Below are 21226 nucleotides of genomic sequence, written 5' to 3'. Positions count from 1 at the left end.
TAAGGCCCTGACCCAACAAAGCGCACGGCCACCGACTGAATGCAACCAACAAAACTCTGGACCCTCCAATCTCTTGCAACGCCAACCTATATACAGGGTGAGTCTTTTAGAAGAGGCCCCGTGGAACATGTGCACTCTGTATGCACGGGGCCTCTTTTAAAGGACTCACCCTATACAGTCATACCTCATGTTACGTTTCCTTCAGGTTGCATGTTTTCAGGTTGCATCCCGTGGCAACCCAGAAATAACGGAACGGGTTACTTCCGGGTTTCGCCGCTTGTGCAGACGCGCAAAATGACATCACACGCATGCGCAGAAGCGGCAAATTGCGAGCCGCGCAGACGCGAGTTGCGTTCTGCTCAGGTTGCGAACGGGGCTCCGGAACGGATCCTGTTCACAACCAGAGGTTGTTGTTGTTGTTTAGTCGTGTCCGCCTCTTCGTGACCCCCTGGACCAGAGCACGCCAGGCCCTCCTGTCTTCCACTGCCTCCCGCAGTTTGGTCAAACTCATGCTGGTCGCTTCGAGAACACTGTCCAACCATCTCGTCCTCTGTCGTCCCCTTCTCCTTGTGCCCTCCATCCTTCCCAACATCAGGGTTTTTCCCAGGGAGTCTTCTCTTCTCATGAGCTGGCCAAAGTCTTGGAGCCTCAGCTTCAGGATCTGTCCTTCCAGGGAGCACTCAGGGCTGATTTCCTTCAGAATGGAGAGGTTGGATCTTCTTGCAGTCCATGGGACTCTCAAGAGTCTCCTCCAGCACCAGAATTCAAAAGCAAATTCAACCAGAATTCAAAATTCAAATTCAACCAGAGGCACCACTGTATAAATCAAGGACTCATCCACATCACACTAACATAGAAGTCCTGCATAAATGCCACACGATAGCATGAAACATCGCTATTCCTGCCACCTCCCTCCTCTGTTCCCCCCCCAAAAAAACCGCATAACGCGGAGGCGCTACATGCGATTTTCTTCGTTACACAAGAAAATATTTAATAAAAGCTAATTTTCTAAAAAGGATAAATCAGCACATGGCATGGGGGAAACAAGAGAGAGAGAGAGAGGGGATATCTTTTCTCTCCTGACACTGGAACTCACAGACATCTGGAAAAAGCAGAATGCTGGAGAATTCAGGACAGAGAAAAGGAAGTCCCCCCCTTTTTTTGTGCCGTGCCAAGTTGAACTACGGAACTCCCTGCCACAGGAAGAAGGAATGGCAACCTACCAAGGTGGCTTCTCTAGAGGGTTAGGCAGGTTCATGGAGGAGGAAGAGGAGAGGGCCAGTCCTGACAAAGGTGCTGCTCCTCCGCTGTGGCCTTGGGGGTCTCATTCTGCAGCTGTGCAGGATTCCCCCTTGCATGGGTGTCCCTGGAGAGGAGGGAGTTCCCCCCCCCATTAAAGGAGAAATCTGAGGGCTCCCTTGGGCAAAAAAACAAGGACACCAGGCAGGAATACCAGAGCAAAACAGCAGCCAGTAGGCTTGGTCCTTATTGAAGACCGTCGCAACAGGACTCCCACCTGCCACAAGGTGGAACAAGATGGAAGCCCCAAACAAAAGAGAACCCAAACTTTTATTAGCTGCTAATCCCCATGTTACACCCCCCCCCAAACTACATCATGGTTACATCATGAAAGGGGAGGTCTGGTGGCAGGAATCTGAGCATCCTGGACCCTGCCCCATGGTTCCCCTTGCCCTCCACCAAACACCCATCAACTGAAGCAAAAGAGATACAGTGGTGCCCCGCAAGACGAACGCCTCGCAAGACGGAAAACCCGCTAGACGAAAGGGTTTTCCGTTTTGGAGGCGCTTCGCAAAACGAATTTCCCTATGGGCTTGCTTCGCAAGACGAAAATGTCTTGCGAGTTCCTGCAGGGTTTTTTCCCCTTTCCCCAACTTTTCCTAAGCCCTAAGCCGCTTATCAGCTGATCCGCTGATAAGCCGCTTATCAGCTGATCCACTAAAAGCCGCTAAACCGCTAATAGCGCTAATCCGCTAAGCTGTCAATGGGCTTGCTTCGCAAGATGAAAAAACCGCTATACGAAGAGCCTCACGGAACGGATTAATTTCGTCTTGCGAGGCACCACTGTATTTACATTTCCCTGTTTCCCAGCCAAGTTAACCCCACCCTTTTCGCTTCATCTGGGTTTGTTATTTCTGGAACGGCTACCTGTCTGGCACTCAGGTATCAGGATGCCAGGGATTATCACTCAGGCAGAGGGGATGCTGAGCAGCTGAGCTCACATGTCTATATGAATTTCTGAAGTTTTCCCAGTGAGCCAGTACAGAGATCCACTTGTCAGTGAATTATTACATTTGGTATTGTGCAGCAAAGGCCCTTTGAATAGACAGGAAGAATCTGCGATGAAGTGTTTTGTGGGGACAAGTCACAAAAGTGATGGTGCTGATTTTGGTAGTGGGCTGCATGTGCACAATATCTGCTGGAAGGGCAACCCCCCCCCCCCCAACCTAGACATAAATTCCTGCAACACAGCCCATAACCCCAGGCCTCACCTCGTTCTTCCTGCCGAGCAGGAGGTAGGTGGCCGTAACCTCATTGTACTTCTGGCTGGTCAGCGCTTCCTTGATCTCTTCGCGGGTGTAGCCCATGCCCACCATCACTTCTGGGCAGGGAGAGGAAAGAGACGGCGAAGAAGGTTAGGCTCTAAGTCACCAACTTACACGACACAAGGGAAGGTGGATCAGATGGAGGAAGTTAGAAGGTGTTTTCTGCTGCTCCAGAGGGCAGGATCCGAACCAACAGATTCAAGTGGCAAGGAAGGAGAGTCTGGCTAAACGTTAGGAAGGGTTTTTCTTTTTTTTCTTTCTTTCTTTTTAAAAAATATTTTTTGTCAAGAATTTCAACATAGCAAATTATCAAAACATATCATCTTCATTCTTATTCCACCCCACCCCCCTCAGCTCCTCTCTCTGATTTTTCAACAAGGACAACTGTGACTTTAAAAAAAGAATGGGAACTATTTTTTGTTAAGAATTTCAACATAGCAAATTATCAAAACATATCATCTTCATTCTTATTCCACCCCCCCCCCCATTTTCACACCCCACCCCCCCAAGACTTCCCTCAGCTCTTCTCTCTGATTTTTCAACAAGGACAACTGTGACTTTAAAAAAAGAATGGGAACTTTTTACAAATTACTTAAAAAAACAACAACAAAATGAATTGGACTCCCTGGCAGGTTTTGAATAAACAAACACAAATTTGTTGATTGTTAACAAAATAGACAGATAATTTAAGGATCTTTACAATTCTACAACATGCAGAGAATAACAAGCGATAGGAAGGGTTTTCCTGAGGGTTAGTTAGAGCCATTTGGTGTGAATGGGCTCTTCTAAAAGCTGGCACATCCTCCTTCCTTGGAGGCTTTTAGGCAGAGGTTGGTCATGGATGCTTTAGTCAGGATTTCTCCATTATGGGGGTTGGGCTGGATGACCTTTGGGTATCCCTTCCAACTCTACAATCCTATGTTTCGATGACTCTCTTGAGTTCTGGGAGGAAGTGTTCGTCCAAATAAAAATTTTATTTATACCCCGCCCTCCCCGGCCAGAGCCGGGCTCAAGGCAGCTAACACCAGTAAAATTACAATAAAAAAATAAAATAAATAAATAACCAATTTAAAATACAGGTGAAAATATATTTTAAAATGCAGCCTCATTTTAATAGTAGCCCATAGATCAAAACCATAAGGGGAGGGAAACATAAGGGTCAGACTGAGTCCAAACCAAAGGCCAGGCAGAACAGCTCTGTCTTGCAGGCCCTGCGGAAGGATGTCAAGTCCCGCGCGGTCCTAGTCTCTTGTGACAGAGCGTTCCACCAGGTTGGGGCCAGTACTGAAAAGGCCCTGGCACTAGTTGAGACCAATCTAACCACCTTGCGATTTGGTACCTCCAAGGTGTTGTCATTTGTGGACCTTAAGGTCCTCCGTGGGGCAGACCAGGAGAGGCGGTCCTGTAGGTACGAGGGTCCTAGGCTGCATAGTGCTTTAAAGGTCAAAACCAGCACCTTAAACCTGACCCTGTATTTCACTGGGAGCCAGTGCAGCTGGTAAAGCGCTGGATGAATGCGATCCCATGGCAAGGACCCCGTAAGGAGCCTCGCCACAGCATTCTGCACCCTCTGGAGTTTCTGAGTCAGCTTCAAGGGCAGCCCTGCGTAGAGCGAGTTACAATAATCAAGCCTGGAGGTGACCGTCACATGGATCACTGTGGCCAGATCAGGGTGAGAAAGGTAAGGGACCAACTGCTTAATTACTCGACAAAATGTCTCCCAATGCCCGGAGCTAGCTCTCCTCAATCTTTTCACGGGAGATAATATTAAATTTGCAACTTTAAGTCCCTGGTAAGTTCTCTTCTCCCAGCAGCCAGGCTGAGGATAACCAGGCCTTTGAAGAAACTTGAAGGGTAGTTGTCCGGCAAAATGGTAGGGCGAAGGGCACTTGTGGAATAAATGAACAAGGAGACAAAATCGGCACAAGGCTTGAAGCACAAGAACTCCTCAGGGACTGAAAGGCACAACTTTATTTTGTTTCTGGCTTTAAAAAAAATCCAAAGCAGAGGGCACCCCTCACATTGCAAAACTCTTTGGTTTCCTTGGACTGTTTATCACCTTCTGTACAAAGAGTAGCCTGGGATAGGAACTGGTGTATAGAGCCTGTAACAATTTGGGACCAGTTTACCTGCAAAATCACCTCATCCAATATCATCATCATCATCAGTTACTTATACCCCGCCCACCTGGTTGGGTTTCCCCAGCCACGCCGGGCGGCTCCCAACAGAATGTTAAAAACGCGATAAAACATCAAACATTGAAAACTTCCCTGTACAGATGTCTTCTGAAAGTCAGATAGTAATTTATTTCCTTGATATCTGATGGGAGGGCATTCCACATGGCGGGTACCACTGAGAAGGCCCTCTGCCTGGTTCCCTGTAACCTCACATCTCGCAGGGAGGGAACCGCCAGAAGGCCCTTGGAGCTGGACCTCAGTGTCTGGGCTGAACAATGGTGGGTGGAGACGCTCCTTCAGATATACTGGGCCTTTGAGGCTATTTAGGGCTTTGAAGGTCAGCACCAACACTTTGAATTGTGCTCGGAAACGTCCTGGGAGCCAATGTAGGTCTTTCAGGACCGGTGTTATATGGTCTTGGCGGCCGCTCCCAGTCCCCAGTTTAGCTGCTGCATTCTGGATTAGTTGTAGTTTCCGGGTCACCTTCAAAGGTAGCCCCACATAGAGGGCATTGCAGTAGTCCAAGTGGGAGATAACCAGAGCATGCTCCATTCTGGCAAGACAGTCTGCGGGCAGGGAGGGTCTCATCCTGCGTACCAGATGGAGCTGGCAGACAGCTGCCCTGGACACAGAACTGACCTGCGCCTCCATGGACAGCTGTGAGTCCAAAATGACTCTCAGGCTGCGCACCTGGTCCTTCAGGGGCACAGTTACCCCATTCAGGACCAGGGAGTCCCCCACACCAGCCCAGCCCCTGTCCCCTGACTGCTTCAAAGTGTGGAACCTGTTATGTACTGAAGTTCTCACCCTGGGCCAGCAGGGGGATACTGTAGATAGTTTTCCCTCAGGTCCACATATGCAAATAAGGGATTGAAAGTGACGTTCAGTGATTGGATAGTTACAGAAAATGGTTACTGTTGTGTTCTAGTGTAGCTCTGTATAAGCAGGCTGGCTGAACCCTTCAGTTCAGTTCTGTTCTGGCTTGTGAATAAACAAGAGCTGTTTGAAGAATTGCTGTGTCGTCTGATATGTTCACCCACAACTTAACAGAACTGACCCTGTTGCAGAGTCCACATTTGCAAGAAATCCGTCTTTGAGTGTGGCAGCACCTGCTGTTTCATACCCAGCGAAAACATACCACACACCCTTACCGATGCGCTTGGCGTCTGCAAAGTCCTCTTCCGGCTCTTTATAGGGTTTTAGTTCGTCCCCCTCGTAGCCAATATTGATCCACTTGTCCTTCATGATTTGCTGCGGAGAAGAAGAGCGTTCATGAAAGGGAGGGGCGAGAAGGGGAGGCCTAGACATACACACACCCTCCGTCAATGCCTGTAAGCCCCTTCCTCTCTAACCCCAGTTGCTCCCTAACTTTTGGGGGGTTTCCACAGACTCACTCCCAGTGGCTCTACCCTAACCTATATAAAAAAAAGCATTTTTCGGAATAGCCGTTTGCATGGCACACCAAGCACCATAAAATCCAGAACAGTCACAATTAATTGCACGCTTATTCAAAGCCCAATGAAAACTATTCAGTTGAAGTAATTCATTCAGTTGGACTTGATCCAGTGCTAGCAGGTTTACGAAATCGTTTGCACCTCAAAATTGTTTGCCCCCAACATGCATCTTAGCATTCTGCTAGGTCACCCCATGTATCGGTTGCGCTTTGGGAACCATGGTTCAAATTCCTGCAAGCTCAGCCGTGAGGGTGAAGCACTCTGCACCTGCTCAAGGGCACCCTTGGTCGTCGCAAAATAGCTCCAGACACAAACTCGCTTTAAATAAAATAAAACGAACAACAACAGAGCCACAGCTCAGAGCATCTGGTTTGCAAGCAGAAGGGGTTTCGGGTTCAAATCCAGGTAAGGCTGGAAGAGGCTCTCTGCTTAAAAATCCTCAAGAACAGCTGCCAGCCAGTGAAGAACGTATTGCACTAGATGGATCAACGCCCTGACAATGAGTAAGACAGCTTCCTTTTAAAAACGACAACATCTGGACTCAGGAAAGCAAAGGCTCTGAGATCTTTAGCCAGAAGGGACCCCCTCGGCAAAGAAGACACCCCCCCAACACACACTCAGGGCACCCTCACCCCATCTCTCAGCATCCCCCCCCCACAGAAGCCTGCGAACTACGCTGGGGGAAAAGGCAGGCAGGCAGGGAGGGAGCTGAGGCTGCTCTCTGCCTCCCTGACACACGGTATAATTATCCCTGAGTCGATTAGGCTAATTACAGCCATCCGTGGGGGGGGGGAGGGGGGAGGGAGAGGCGGGTGGGCAGGGCCAGATCCCACGGAGACATTAGCTAATTAAAGGTCTCCTCTCGCAGCAGCAACAGCTTTCTGTAAGGCGAAACGGGTTGGAGGGCAGAAGATGGAGCTGGAGAATGGGTCTGGGGGGGTGAAATTGTGGCTCGGAGGAGGCAGGGGCACCAGCTGCGCTCCCTCGTTCTCCCCCAGGGAACAAGCAACGTCTCAAGCAATGGCTTAGAGAACAGGGAAGAAAAAGCAAGCAGCGGTTCCAGGGTCAACGCTTCCGAATGCCTGTCGCCAGAAATGGCAGGAGGCAAGAGTTGCTTTTGCACCCGGATCCTGATTGCGGGTTTCTCCTAATGGGCACCCGGTTGGCCAATGGGGGAATAGGATGCTAGACTAAGAGGAGGCCCCCCTTTGGCCTGGCTTTTCTTATGTTTTTATGGCCCAGAGGCCATCTATCTACAGTGGTGCCACGCAAGACAGAAAACCCGCTAGACGAAAGGGTTTTCCGTTTTGGAGGCGCTTCGCAAAACGAATTTCCCTATGGGCTTGCTTTGCAAGACAAAATGTCTTGCGAGTTCCTGCGGGTTTTTTCCCCTATCCCCCTTTCCTAAGCTCCTAAGCTGCTTATCAGCTGATCCGCTAAAAGCCGCTAAACCGCTAATAGTGCTAATCCGCTAAGCTGTCAATGGGCTTGCTTCGCAAGACGAAAAAACCGCTATACGAAGAGCCTCACGGAACGGATTAATTTCGTCTTGCGAGGCACCACTGTATTTTTTATTTTATATATTTTTTATCCAATTTTCTGTTTTACCATTTAAAACACTCATTTTTACCTCCTTAAAACATCAACGACTTCCTTTCTTCTCTTCCCATCGTTCATTTTACACATCCTGTATCCCTACGTGTTTTGCAAAAACTATCCCCCATTCGGTATTCCATTATTACGTCTGTCGTAACTGTTGAACTGATCTCAGCGCTGCCAGCATTTTCAGCTGTGCACAGTTATTCCCCATGTATTCAATAAATGTTTTCCAGTCTTCTCTAGATCCCTAGGTTCTTCGGGAACACTTGGCCGCTGGGAGAACAAGATGCTGCCAGACTGGATGGGCCCCACTGGGCCTGATCCAGCAGGCTCTTATGGAATCAAAGAATGGTAGGATTGGAAGGGACCCCCCAGTGGCCATCTAGTCCACCCCCCTAATAATAATAATAATAATAATAATAATAATAATAATAATAATAATAACAATTTGTTTATACTCTGCCCAACTGGCTGAGTTTCCCCAGCCACTCTGGGCGGCTTCCAATCAAATGTTAAAAACAGTACAGAATTAAATATTAAAAACTTCCCTGAATAGGGCTGCCTTCAGATCTCTTTTAAAGATAGGATAGCAGCTTATTTCCTTCACATCTGAAGGGAGGGTGTTCCACAGGGCGGGCGCCACCACCGAGAAGGCCCTCTCTCTGGTTCCCTGTAACTTGGCTTCTCGCAATGAGGGAACCGCCAGAAGGCCCTCAAAGCTGGATCTCAGTGTCTGGGCTGAACGATGGGGGTGGAGACATTCCTTCAGGTATACTGGACTGAGGCCATTTAGGGCTTTAAAGGTCAGCACCAACACTTTGAATTGTGCTCGGAAACGTACTGGGAGCCAGTGTAGGTCTTTCAAGACCGGTGTTATATGGTCTCGGCAGCCACTTCCAGTCCCCAGTCTAGTTGCCGCATTCTGGATTAATTGCAGTTTCCGTGTCACCTTCAAAGGTAGCCCCACATAGAGTGCACTGCAGTAGTCCAAGCGGGAGATAACCAGAGCATGCACCACTCTGGGAAGACAGTCTGCGGGCAGATAGGGTCTCATCCTGCGTACCAAGTGGAGCTGGTAGACAGCTGCCCTGGACACAGAATTGACCTGCGCCTCCATGGACAGCTGTGAGTCCAAAATGACCCCCAGGCTGCACACCTGCTCCTTCAGGGGCACAGTTATCCCATTCAGGACCAGGGAATCCCCCCCACCCGCCTGCCCCCTGTCCCCCCAAAACAGTACTTCTGTCTTATCAGGATTCAACCTCAATCTTTAGTGCAGGAATCTCTCTCTCCCCGCCCCCCACAGTAAAGCACTGGTCCTTGGGACGTGGCTCAGGCACCGCCCCCCGGCCATCTTCACCAGGCCCACTCACTAAGCCCCTCTTCTCCCCACACACACCCAGCCATCTTAGGTGCTCCTACCTCCAGGGTGCAGCGCTTGGAGGGGTTCAGGACCAAGAAGCGCCGCAGGATGTTCTCGCAGTCCGTGGACATGTAGAAGGGAACACGGTATTTGCCACGAAGGACTCGTTCCCGCAGTTCCTGGATTGAGCAGGTGGAAGCGTCAGTCATATCCAAACCGGTTTCCCCCATCCTGCCTCAAATTCATAGAATCATAGAATCCTAGAGTTGGAAGAGACCACAAGGGCCATCGAGTCCAACCCCCTGCCAAGCAGGAAACACCATCAGAGCACTCCTGACATATGGTTGTCAAGCCTCTGCTTAAAGACCTCCAAAGAAGGAGACTCCACCACACTCCTTGGCAGCAAATTCCACTGTCAAACAGCTCTCACTGTCAGGAAGTTCTTCCTAATGTTTAGGTGGAATCTTCTTTCTTGTAGTTTGGAACCATTGCTCCGTGTCCGCTTCTCTGGAGCAGCAGAAAACAACCTTTCTCCCTCCTCTATGTGACATCCTTTTATATATTTGAACATGGCTATCATATCACCCCTTAACCTCCTCTTCTCCAGGCTAAACATGCCCAGCTCCCTTAGCCGTTCCTCATAAGGCATCGTTTCCAGGCCTTGGACCATTTTGGTTGCCCTCCTCTGGACACGTTCCAGTTTGTCCGTGTCCTTCTTGAACTCGGGTGCCCAGAACTGGACACAGTACTCCAGGTGAGGTCTGACCAGAGCAGAATACAGTGGCACTATTACTTCCCTTGATCTAGATGCTATACTCCTATTGATGCAGCCCAGAATTCACCCTCCTTTCCCCCGCTTTTGGGTCAGCTTGGCCCTATACCGGTTTGGGGTGCGGAAGGGCACCCGCAAGGAGTTAATAGTGCTTCCAGTCCCTGTGGGCGCCACCGCCACTGGTTCCTGCCCCATAAGCGACAGCCTGGGGTCGTCGGTGGTTAAGGAATGCTGCAGCACGATTGCTGACAGGAGCGAGGCCTGTAACACCTCGGCACTCAGGGATTTGCCCTGTGGAACTCCTTGCCTATTGACATCAGGTAAGCGCCTTCACTATCCTCGATTCCTGGTCTGGGAAAAAGGTGGGATTTGAATAAATATAGTAACTATGATATAATTTGGTCTCTGCTAAAAAACATTTTTCTTTAGACAATTCCGCATTGATGTTTAGAACGCTGATGTGAGTTTTCAAAAGTTTTAAATTACTGTTCATCTTCCTTGGTGATAGCTTTATTTCCAAAATCTCTTTTGCAAGCTGCTCTGAGGGTTGTTATAACAAGCGGTCTGCAAATTTTATGAAACAAAAATAAAATAAAAAAGATGCTAGGCAGAAGAATTGGCATTATCTGGGCGAGACGTGCACAATACCTGTGGCTTTCACATTTCGTCACAGAATCATTCCTTTCTCTGATTCCTCATCTTTTTGTTTCAGGTCTTTTTTTACCTGTTTATTTCATAAAGGTTACGTACTGCGTGATCGTTAAAAAAGAAATGAACTCTGAAGGGGTTCACTTAATGGATAAAACAATGAAATGACCAGTGACAATGTAATAATAAATGTATTCTTATTTATAATAATCTATTACAGGAATATGTTGTTGTTGTTACGATTATTATTATGTCAGAGCCTAGGACTTGCCGATCAGAAGGTCGGCGGTTCGAATCCCCACGACGGGGTGAGCTCCCGTTGCTCGGTCCCTGCTCCTGCCAACCTAGCAGTTCGAAAGCACGCCAGTGCAAATAGATAAATAGGTACCGCTCCAGCGGGAAGGTAAACGGTGTTTCCGTGCGCTGCTCTGGTTCACCAGAAGTGGCTTAGTCATGCTGGCCACATGACTCGGAAGCTGTACGCCGGCTCCCTTGGCCTGTAAAGCGAGATGAGCGCAGCAACCCCAAAGTCGGTCACGACTGGACCTAATGGTCAGGGGTCCCCTTTACCTTTTTATTACAGGAATATGTTGTTGTTGTTACTATTATTATTATTATTATTATTATTATTATGTCTGGGTAGACTTTGCCTAAATAAATATGCTTTCAGCAGGAAGGAGTACAGTGAAGGCAACCTGTCTGATGTCAACAGGCGAGGAGTTCTGAAGTCTGCCCCTGTAAAAGATTGATTTGGGAACCATTTCCATTACATAGAACATAAAAGAAAGGATGTTGTACAATTCAGGGGAGAAGTGTAGTTTGGGGAGGCGTGTTAAGCTTTTGGGGACAGGAACCCTTTACGCTATTCCAACAAAGCTGTCTGCAAGTAAAGGCATGGAATAATTATTTGTTTCAAATTATTCAGTCGGACTTTGTCGCAGTAACGTCACAGGAAACAATGTGGAAGGTCAAGTCCACCACGATAAGGAACAGATGGAACCCGTATCTTCAATGGATAAAAACTACTGGAACAAAAGACATTCGGTGGAAACTAAAGACGCTATGCCTGTGGCTGAGGATAATTGTTTGAACCCTTCCAATGGATATGGATATGGAGGTGGGGTGGGAAGGGAGGGAGGGAAAGGAAAAAATTGTACAGGAAATTTAAAAATTGGAAGGAGATAATATGCAGGTGAAACTCGGAAAATTAGAATATCGTGGAAAAGTTCATTTATTTCAGCAGTAATTGATGCAAAAGGGGCCCGAACCAAGTACTGAGTACATGTGAATGCTTCTACGTCTCAGAGGTCCAATATTGCTCTATTTGCAATCCTTGTTTTGCTGATTTCATTTAATATTCTAATTTTCTGAGATTGTTAATTTGGGGTTTTCACCAGCTGTATGCCATGATCATCACAACTGTAACAAATAAAGGCTTGACATATCTCGCTTTGCATGTCATGAGTCTATCTCATATATTAGTTTCACCTTTTAAGTTGAATTACTGAAATAAATGAACTTTTCCACGATATTCTAATTTTCCGAGTTTCACCTGTAATGTATGTAAAAATCCCAAACTCGAATAAAACGGTTCTTAACCTGAAAAAAAACAACACACCTGTCTGCAAAAAGAGAAAAGTTCAAGGGGCCCAAATGGACCCCCTCCTTGCCCCCCACCCTATCTCTGCTTCTGGCTTGGGAGACCCCGCAGTCCGCCGGGACTGACTCTGGCCCCATAACCCCCCACCTCCCCCTTCAAGGCTTCCTCGCAACCCCCACTCTACCCCACCTTGAGGTTCTGCCCGTCGAAAGGCAGGGAGCCGCTGACCAGCGTATAGAGGATGACGCCCAGGCTCCAAATGTCCACCTCGGGGCCGTCGTACTTCTTGCCCTGGAAGAGTTCCGGGGCGGCGTAGGGAGGGCTCCCGCAAAACGTGTCCAGTTTGGAGCCCAGCGTGAACTCGTTGCTGAACCCAAAGTCGGCGATCTTTATGTTGGCGTCGGCGTCCAGCAAAAGGTTCTCGGCCTGTTTTTGGTGGCGGAGGGGAGAGTTACAGAACGGACGATGAAGTCACAGAACGACAGAGCTGGAAAGTTGGAAGGGACCCCCAAAGGTCAACTAGCCCAACCCCCGGCAAGGCGAGGGGCACAGAAAAATTCTAGGAATCTGAATCACCTTTGGGGTACCTGGATTTGTGTTCTTAAGAGCCGGCACGAAGCAGATAAACTGCTGAAGGCCCCTCTCTGTTTGCCCTGCTCATCTGACAGGGTAATAATTATGCCCATTTTACAGATGGAGGAATGGAGGCAGCGCGATTTGCTGCAGACCATGCTGTGAAGTCCAGGGCAGAGGCTTGCACCCCGAATTTCGCCAGCCCAGATGTTCTACTGAGTGACGTGGTGCTCATAGCATCGTAGTTACTGGGACGGGGTGGAGGGGAGGGGGAGGAAATGGAGGGGAGTAGCGCAGAGCCCCCTCACCTTCAGGTCCCTGTGGACAATGTTCTTCTGGTGACAGTAGTGCACGGCCGAGACAATCTAGGAGCGAGAAGAAGAAATATAATAATAATAATAATAATAATAATAATAATAATAATAATAATAATAATTTATTATTTGTACCCCGCCCATCTGGCTGGGTTTCCCCAGCCACTCTGGACGGCTTCCAACAAGGATTAAAAATACATCAAGATGTCACACATTAAAAACTTCCCTGAACAGGGCTGCCTTCAGATGTCTTCTGAATGTCAGGTAGTTGTTTATCTCTTTGACATCTGGTGGGAGGGCGTTCCACAGGGAGGGCGCCACCACCGAGAAGGCCCTCTGCCTGGTTCCCTGTAACTTGGCCTCTCGCAGGGAGGGAACCGCCAGAAGGCCCTGGGAGCTGGACCTCAGTGTCCGGGCAGAACGATGGGGGTGGAGACGCTCCTTCAGGTATACTGGGCCTTTGAGGCCATTTAGGGCTTTCAAGGTCAGGCCCAACACTTTGAATTGTGCTTGGAAGCATACTGGGAGCCAATGTAGGTCTTTCAAGACCGGTGTTATGTGGTCTTGGCGGCCGCCCCCAGTCCCCAGTCTAGCTGCCGCATTCTGGATTAGTTGTAGTTTCCGGGTCACCTTCAAAGGTAGCCCCACGTAGAGCGCATGGCAGTAGTCCAAGCAGGAGATAATGTGGTGGGTGAAAATGTCCGGGGGTGTGGGAAAGATCCCTGAAAGGCTCTCCCACTTCCTGCAGAGATGACCCTCCCTCTGTCTCCCCCCCATCCAGAGTTGTGAGTGCCCCCCTTTTAAAGCAAAACAGGCCAGGCTGCCAGGATCAATCCTTACCCCGCCCCCTCGGCTGGAAAGAGAAAGGAAATCAATCTTTGGCCACGTGAGAAAGCCATAGGAAATGGATCTGGACCAGGGAGTGTCTGATATCCTCTCTGCCCCAGAACATCAGCCAAAAAGAAATTGTTATTTAGGGGAATTGAATTTAATTCTAAATTATATTCCGGAATACATGGGAGATTGCAAGGGGTCAAAAAATAATAATGGATGTACCGTGCTATATTAGAAGCAAAAAAACTTGTTTTGATGAATTGGAAGAGCCGCAATTATCCATTGATAATATGGACAGATTAGCTGCATACAAACGAATTGACGCAAATTAAGAACAGATAAATATGAAGAAATCTGGAAGGAATATTTAAGCGATAAGGTGGATAGTGGTGGGAAAATATTGTTAAAAAGGTGTAGTCACAAATACCCTGAGAGGCAATTCAAAACTAAAATTTATGGAAAAGTGGGATAGATATAAAACATATGTTCAAAAATACAGTAAAGGTTCGCTATCTATGCTAGCGTTTCATTGATGTTGGAGCCAGACTGAGTTGAGAAATAAGACTAAGAGCACATATTGATATAGGAATGTATTAGATAATATGTAAAGAAATATACAATAATAAGAGAACATTCATTTGTAAAAAAGGGAATATACAATGGGAAAGACAGGAAGTCTAGTGTGTTGGTATGTATATGATTTTTGGGGGGAAATTGTTTTGTTTTGTTTTTCTTTGTTCTTTCCTTCTTTTTTTGTTGTTGTTTCATTTTCTTTTCAGGTATATAAAATTTGTATATAATTTTTGTATACATGTTGGAAATCATATTACAGTAAGTACAATGTTTACCGATGTAATATAAGAATGTTAATAAATAAATAAAATGCAAAGAAAAAATGGTGTAGTCATAGGTATATCTGTGTATTCGAATCTGAATTGTCAAGTTATTAGTGTTATTATGGTTTCTGTTGTTTGTGGTTGTTGTTTGTATTGGAAAAATGATTAAATATTTTTTTTAAAAAAACAACAACCCCAAAACATCAGCCAAGCCACATTCCCACCAATCACCCCTCGCCCCTTTCCTGGCACCCAAAGAGCAACCGGGCCCCCGGCTGGGGTCTCCTCTCCTCACCTGTCTGAACTTGGCCCGAGCCTCCTTCTCCTTCATGCGCCCGTGGGAAACCAGGTAGTCAAAGACTTCTCCTATAGGCGGAGAGAAAAGGACGTTAGGCTAACATCAGAAGAACCTGCAGGATCAGGCCAATGGCATCCTGGCTTGTCGCCATGAGAAGCCCTCTCCTCCTCCATGAATTTGTCTATTCCTCTTTTAAAGCCACCCAAGTGGGTGCCCACCACTGGCTCCTGTGGCAGGGAGTTCCAAAGGTTAGCTATGTGCTGCATGGGGGGGGGGAAATCCTTTTATCTGTCCCGCATCTTCCAACATTCAGCCTAATTAAATGTGGGTATTATGAGAAAAGAAGAAAAACTTCTCCTCTCCACTTTCCCCCTCCCCACTTTTCACAAACTTCCATCAATGAATTGAATTTTATTATTACGGTCACAGACCAGTTCCAGCTCACTTACAATATCAGGAAAATCACAAAACACACAACAGGAATACATTGAATTGCAATTGGGTATAACAGAGGCAATACAGATATAGCGGCAGTTAAAAATATATATTAAATCTTGATCACTAAAATATAACCTAAAACTGTCATTTAAAACTTCCATCCTTTCGCCTCTTACTCACTGCATCCCCTCCATCATTTGGGTGGCCTTTGCTGAACCTTTCCCAGTTCTACTGGGACCAGAACTGCACACCTTGTTCCATAGTTTTGCAGAACAGCAATATGATATCGGCAGTCCTATTTTCCATTCCTCTCCTAATAATCTCTAGCTGCGCACAAGGCGTCTTGCGAGCCGTAGAAAAAAACGAAATATAGAACAAAGACCCCCACATCCTCCAACAATCCGATCCAATGCAAAACAATGTCTAAAAAATATGACTTAAAGTAAACAACTTACACTGAATAACGTGATATTCGATAATCCATTAGAATATTATGGCACGGAATGAAATTAATTCTCAAAATATCAGCAAATGAGGACTGGACAGAAGTTGACTCAACAGCTACTATAAATCATTGCCAAATAATCATAAATAAAAGTAATCATTGGTCAGCGTAAATGGATTCTCCATGACCTCATTTCTGCAAAAAGATTGATATCGATACATTGGAAGGACAAAAATATGGTTTTTTAATGTATTCCCTTCCCTGCCCTCTTTTTCTGTTTTCTTATTTATTTTAATTTACTATAATAATCTCAGTAAAATTATAAATATATATATAAAAATCAAAGTAACAGCAAAATATAAAATACCGCAGTGCATTAAAAAATAAATAAATGCAAAAATATCGAATTGAGCAACAAGGTCATAAAATGGATGCAATGCCTGCAGAGCTGTGGAAGTGGGCGGGCAGCGCACTGGGCAAGGGCTGGCATGGAGCTAAACTGTGCCTGATCATCATCTTCCAAAACAACTTCTCTATTCCAAACTTAAAAATGGAAAGCGTAATGCTGGTGGTCAACAAAAGAGGTTTAAAGACTGTCTCAAGGCAAATCTAAAAAAATGTAATATAAACACTGACAACTGGGGAACACTGGCCTGTGAGCGCTCCAGTTGGAGAACAGCCTTGATCAAAGGTGTCCTGGGCTTTGAAGACACTCGAACGCAGGACGCAAGGGAGAAACGTGCTAAGAGGAAGGCACACGTGGCAAATCCACACCGGGATTAACTCACACCCAGGAACCAATGTCCCCACTGTGGAAGGACGTGTGGGTCCAGAATTGGCCTCCACAGTCACTTACGGACTCATTGTTAAAATCCATATTTATGGAAGACAATCTTACTCGGCTACGAGGGATCGCCAAAGAAAGAAAGAAAGAAACTGTGCCCCTGTAGGGGAGCAGATATTGAGAGTGTGGGGATCAGGTGGGATTGCTATGAGGAATTATGAAATATGAAGCAAGCCATTGTGTCTGCTATGAAAGCACTGCGTTGACTGGGTTTGATTCATTGACAATAGTTTCTGATCGAATCCCACAGGCCTCTCCACCTCTGACATTTGCTTTCTCTACATGACAGGCACGTATAAGCATTCTGATATACAGGACAGTTGCTTCATCAGGCATCCTCAGTACATAAAGATAGTAGATTACTTTGATATAGTTTAATCTTTAGATAGATCTTTAATGGGACGCGGGTGGCGCTTTGGGTTAAACCACAGAGCCTGGGACTTGCTGATCAGAAGGTCGGCGGTTCGAATCCCCGCGGCAGGGTGAGCTCCCGTTGCTCAGTCCCTGCTCCTGCCAACCTCGCAGTTCGAAAGCACGTCAAAGTGCAAGGAGATAAATAGATACCGCTCCAGCGGGAAGGTAAACGGCGATTCCATGCGCTGCTCTGGTTCGCCAGAAGTGGCTTAGTCATGCTGGCCACATGACCTGGAAGCTGTACGCCGGCTCCCTCGGCCAATAAAGTGAGATGAGCGCCGCAACCCCAGAGTCAGTCACGACTGGACCTAATGATCAGGGGTCCCTTTACCTTTACCTTTAAGGGCCAGGAAGAGAGTTCACATAGAGATGGTAAATACTGCCATCCTGTCTCTCCTGTTTATTCCTGTTTATGACCTCCGGGGTTTTGGGGATGCATTCCTCCTTTTATTCCCATTTTATTTACTCTGGACTACTATGCATACTTCAGTAGGAAATAGTTTCTTTGTAGTTTTAACTTTAACTTTGTCCCACGTGGGGTTTTTGAAATGCTCAGAGGAAATCTGATTGGTTCTTACAAACACTGTGTAAAAAGTTTTTTTGTGAATAAAACGACCTGGGCCGAGGGGTGGACAGGAATTATTATTGGCACCTCCATCTTAAAAAGCAGAGACATCACCTTGCCAACAAAGGTCCATATAGTTAAAGCTCTGGTTTTCCCAGTAGTGATATATGGAAGTGAGAGCTGGACCATAAAGAAGGCTGATCGCCGAAGAATTGATGCTTTTGAATTCTGGTGCTGGAGGAGACTCTTGAGAGTCCCATGGACTGCAAGAAGATCAAACCTCTCCATTCTTAGGGAAATCAGCCCTGAGTGCTCACTGGAAGGACAGATCCTGAAGCTGAGGCTCCAAGACTTTGGCCACCTCATGAGAAGAGAAGACTCCCTGGAGAAGACCCTGATGTTGGGAAAGATGGAGGGCACAAGGAGAAGGGGACAACAGAGGATGAGATTGTGGGACAGTGTTCTCGAAGCTACCAGCATGAGTCTGACCAAACTGTGGGAGGCAGTGGAAGACAGGTGTGCCTGGTGTGCTCTGGTCCAGGGGGTCACGAAGAGGCGGACACGACTAAACGACTAAACAACAACAACCCAGAGACCTGCTGGTCAAACCTTGTGTGTATTTTATTAATCAGAGTCCAATCCTTCCTTGTTTTGGGAATGCTACATGCCCCAGACTCACCTGCGCTGGCATACTCCATCACTAGGTAGAGTGTCTTCTCCGTCTCTATCACCTCAAAGAGTTTCACTGCAACAGCAAGAGAGAGAGATTTCAGCCCCCGGATTCCACGGAGCAAGATCTGCCTGGATTTCTTGAACACGACCCTCTCCCTCCCTCCTGGTTCTGCCTTCAAGCTCCTTAAGAGAAAGGCAGCTGCCATTGTGAACGGAGGCGGACCTCTTTCCAGGCTCCCGGCTCTCTTACCAATGTTGGGGTGATTCAGACCCTTCATGATCCTGACTTCTCGGAAGAGCTGCAAAAAACGGGAGGAGGAAGGTGGGTTAAGCCAAGTCATCCTCTCCAAGGGCCGGTCGCCGCATGTTTTCACACACAAACACACATTTTGGACATGTTCCCATTGCAAGAACGTACTGTATTTGGGGAAATGATTTTTTCGGAATGGAAGTGGGGTTCCTCCCCAAGTAAACTCTGTTCTCAAAATTGCTTTGGAGGCAGTTATTTCCTCCCCACAGATACTTTACTCTTAGGTATTCCCAAGACGCAGGTGGCGCTGTGGGTTAAACTACAGAGCCTAGGGCTTGCTGATCAGAAGGTTGGTAGTTCAAATCCCAATGACAGGGTGAGCTCCTGTTGCTCAGTCCCTGCTCCTGCCAACCTAACAGTTCGAAAGCACGTCAAAGTGCAAGTAGATAAATAGGTACCGCTCTGGCGGGAAGGTAAACGGCGTTTCCGTGCGCTGCTCTGGTTCGCCAGAAGTGGCTTAGTCATGCTGGCCACATGACCCGGAAGCTGTATGCCGGCTCCCTTGGCCAGTAAAGCGAGATGAGCGCCGCAACCCCAGAGTCGGTCACGACTGGACCTAATGGTCAGGGGTCTCTTTATCTTTACCTTTATTCCAAAGGCGGCTGGCGGGGGGGTTAATTTCTTTTTTAAAAAAATAATATTTATTACTTTTTAAAAAGGAAAAAAAAGACAAGAGAGAAAAAAAGAACAAGAAAAACAAAGAAAAGAAAGAACAGTACAATACAATATATAAACAATACAAAACACAACCTTAACACATTAATCTAACACAATAAACAAAACAAAACAAAAACGATTTAAAAACATACATCATACCTTTTCCATATTCTATCTTTCATTCCCTTGTATCATCGACCTCCTCTCACCTCCCTCTTTGTATTCCACTTTCATTAATTGTTTCAGCAATTCCTTTCCATCTTTCTCTATTTTCTATCATATAAATGTCTTAACATATTTTTAATCTTATTTCCATTAAAATTAGTATACTCTTATTTAAGCTTAACTCCTTATAGCATTTCTACTAAGGCCATAAAATTTCATTGGGGGGGGGTTAATTTCTAAAGAGGAGAGGTGCCAAGGCGAGAGACCTTTAACATGGAAGCCTCTCCCCATAATCCTGGCAAACCCTGACAAGTTGGCAGTGGCAGCAGCAACAAAAAACATTCTGCGCATGCTCAGAGGCCCTCTTGCCTTTGGTATCGTATTAAGTGTTTGAGTCACTTCACACCTCTAGAGCAGCAGAAAAGAAGCTTGCTCCCAGTGAGCTGCAAGGTGGCCGAGTTGGGGGAATCTGAACCCTGATCTCTCCCAGGTTGTGCGCTCTAACCACTGCCCCACACTGCCTCTTCAGCACAGCTCAGTCCTACGATTCTCTTAATTAAATGTCAGGATTAGGAATGCGATCTGGGGGCAGTCAGTGGGAGTTGGGGAGTGAGCACCCATTTCATGGGGGGTTTCCCCTTAAAAGGAGCTGTGAGATGGATGGCAGATGAATTTCGGGGGGGGGGGGGGAAGAGAAGGAAAGAGGCTTTCAAGGGAGTACAGGGCCTCCCCCCCCCCAGGCAAAAGGATGCTGGGAGTGTCAGTCTGGCTGCAACTGGGAGGCTGGATTGAACAGGGAGCTTCCCCCAGCCCCTTGCCAGGGGAAATAACTAATTTGAAAAGGGGGGGGCGCGAGGAAAAGCCTTCAATATCCATCTCTTCCCCCCCCATCTTCCCCAAGCTCATTTGGCCTGGAAAATCCAGCCGCTAATTAGCAGCTCCACCCCCCACAACGAGATGCTGGCAGGAGGTGGCGTTACCACAGTGACAAAACTTGGACTCCAGGCGCTAATTAGGGAAGGGGGGGCAGAAAGCGGGGGGGGGGGAATGAAGAGCGATGGGTGTCTTTGGCAATGAGCACACCAGTGGAGGGAAAGGTGGGGTGGGGGTCAGTGGCGTGAGGGAGATAGAGATCCCAGAGAGAGAGGGGGGGAGAGAGAACGGGGTCCCTGTGAACCCAGTGCTTTTTTTCCGGGGGGGGGGGTACGCAGGGGTATGCATACCCCTAAACATTTTGTGAATCTTCACACTTTTGTCCATTTACTGTATTTATTTTTCCCAATTTGAACTATAAAATGGTGATTGCCTTGAGTCGAAATGAGAGTACCCCTAAGCATATTTATTTATTGGGGGGAAAGCACTTGTGTGAACCAAATAATAATAATAATAATAATAATAATAATAATTTATTATTTATACCCCACCCATCTGGCTGGACTTCCCCAGCCACTCTGGACGGCTTCCAAGAAAATATTAAAATACTGTAATACATCAAACATTAAAAGCTTCCCTGATGTCTTCTAAAAGTCTGGTAGTTGTTCTTCTCTTTGACCTCTGGTGGGAGGGGGCTGGACTAGATGTCCCTTGGAGGTCCCTCTCAATTCTGCAGTTCCGCAATTCTAGGCAACCACGAGGTGGAAAGGAATGGATCTGGACCCCTCACCTGCCATTTTCTGGGCCCCTC

At 47.1% G+C, this 21226-nt stretch overlaps 1 protein-coding gene across 5 annotated transcripts in view; it reads right to left on the bottom strand.

Moving 5' to 3' along the window:
• The window catches only part of MARK4 (microtubule affinity regulating kinase 4), an 82027-nt gene that overhangs the window by 21778 nt on the left and 39023 nt on the right, over nt 1–21226 (bottom strand). For all 5 annotated transcript variants that reach the window (XM_081868873.1, XM_081868875.1, XM_081868874.1 and 2 more), the window contains exons 4-11: nt 18661–18709; nt 18418–18483; nt 15030–15100; nt 13059–13115; nt 12367–12603; nt 9217–9336; nt 5893–5992; nt 2511–2620 (exon numbers count right to left, since the gene is read on the bottom strand). In XM_081868873.1, the coding sequence (XP_081724999.1) occupies nt 2511–2620; nt 5893–5992; nt 9217–9336; nt 12367–12603; nt 13059–13115; nt 15030–15100; nt 18418–18483; nt 18661–18709 (810 nt within the window). The remainder of the gene's footprint in view (nt 1–2510; nt 2621–5892; nt 5993–9216; nt 9337–12366; nt 12604–13058; nt 13116–15029; nt 15101–18417; nt 18484–18660; nt 18710–21226) is intronic.

Source organism: Podarcis erhardii (genome assembly GCF_964252035.2).
Source record: "Podarcis erhardii genome assembly, chromosome: 7".
In the NCBI taxonomy this organism is placed as follows: domain Eukaryota; kingdom Metazoa; phylum Chordata; class Lepidosauria; order Squamata; family Lacertidae; genus Podarcis; species Podarcis erhardii.
The sequence above is the reverse complement of the archived record's forward strand: the minus strand, read 5'-3'. Positions and strand labels throughout refer to the sequence as shown.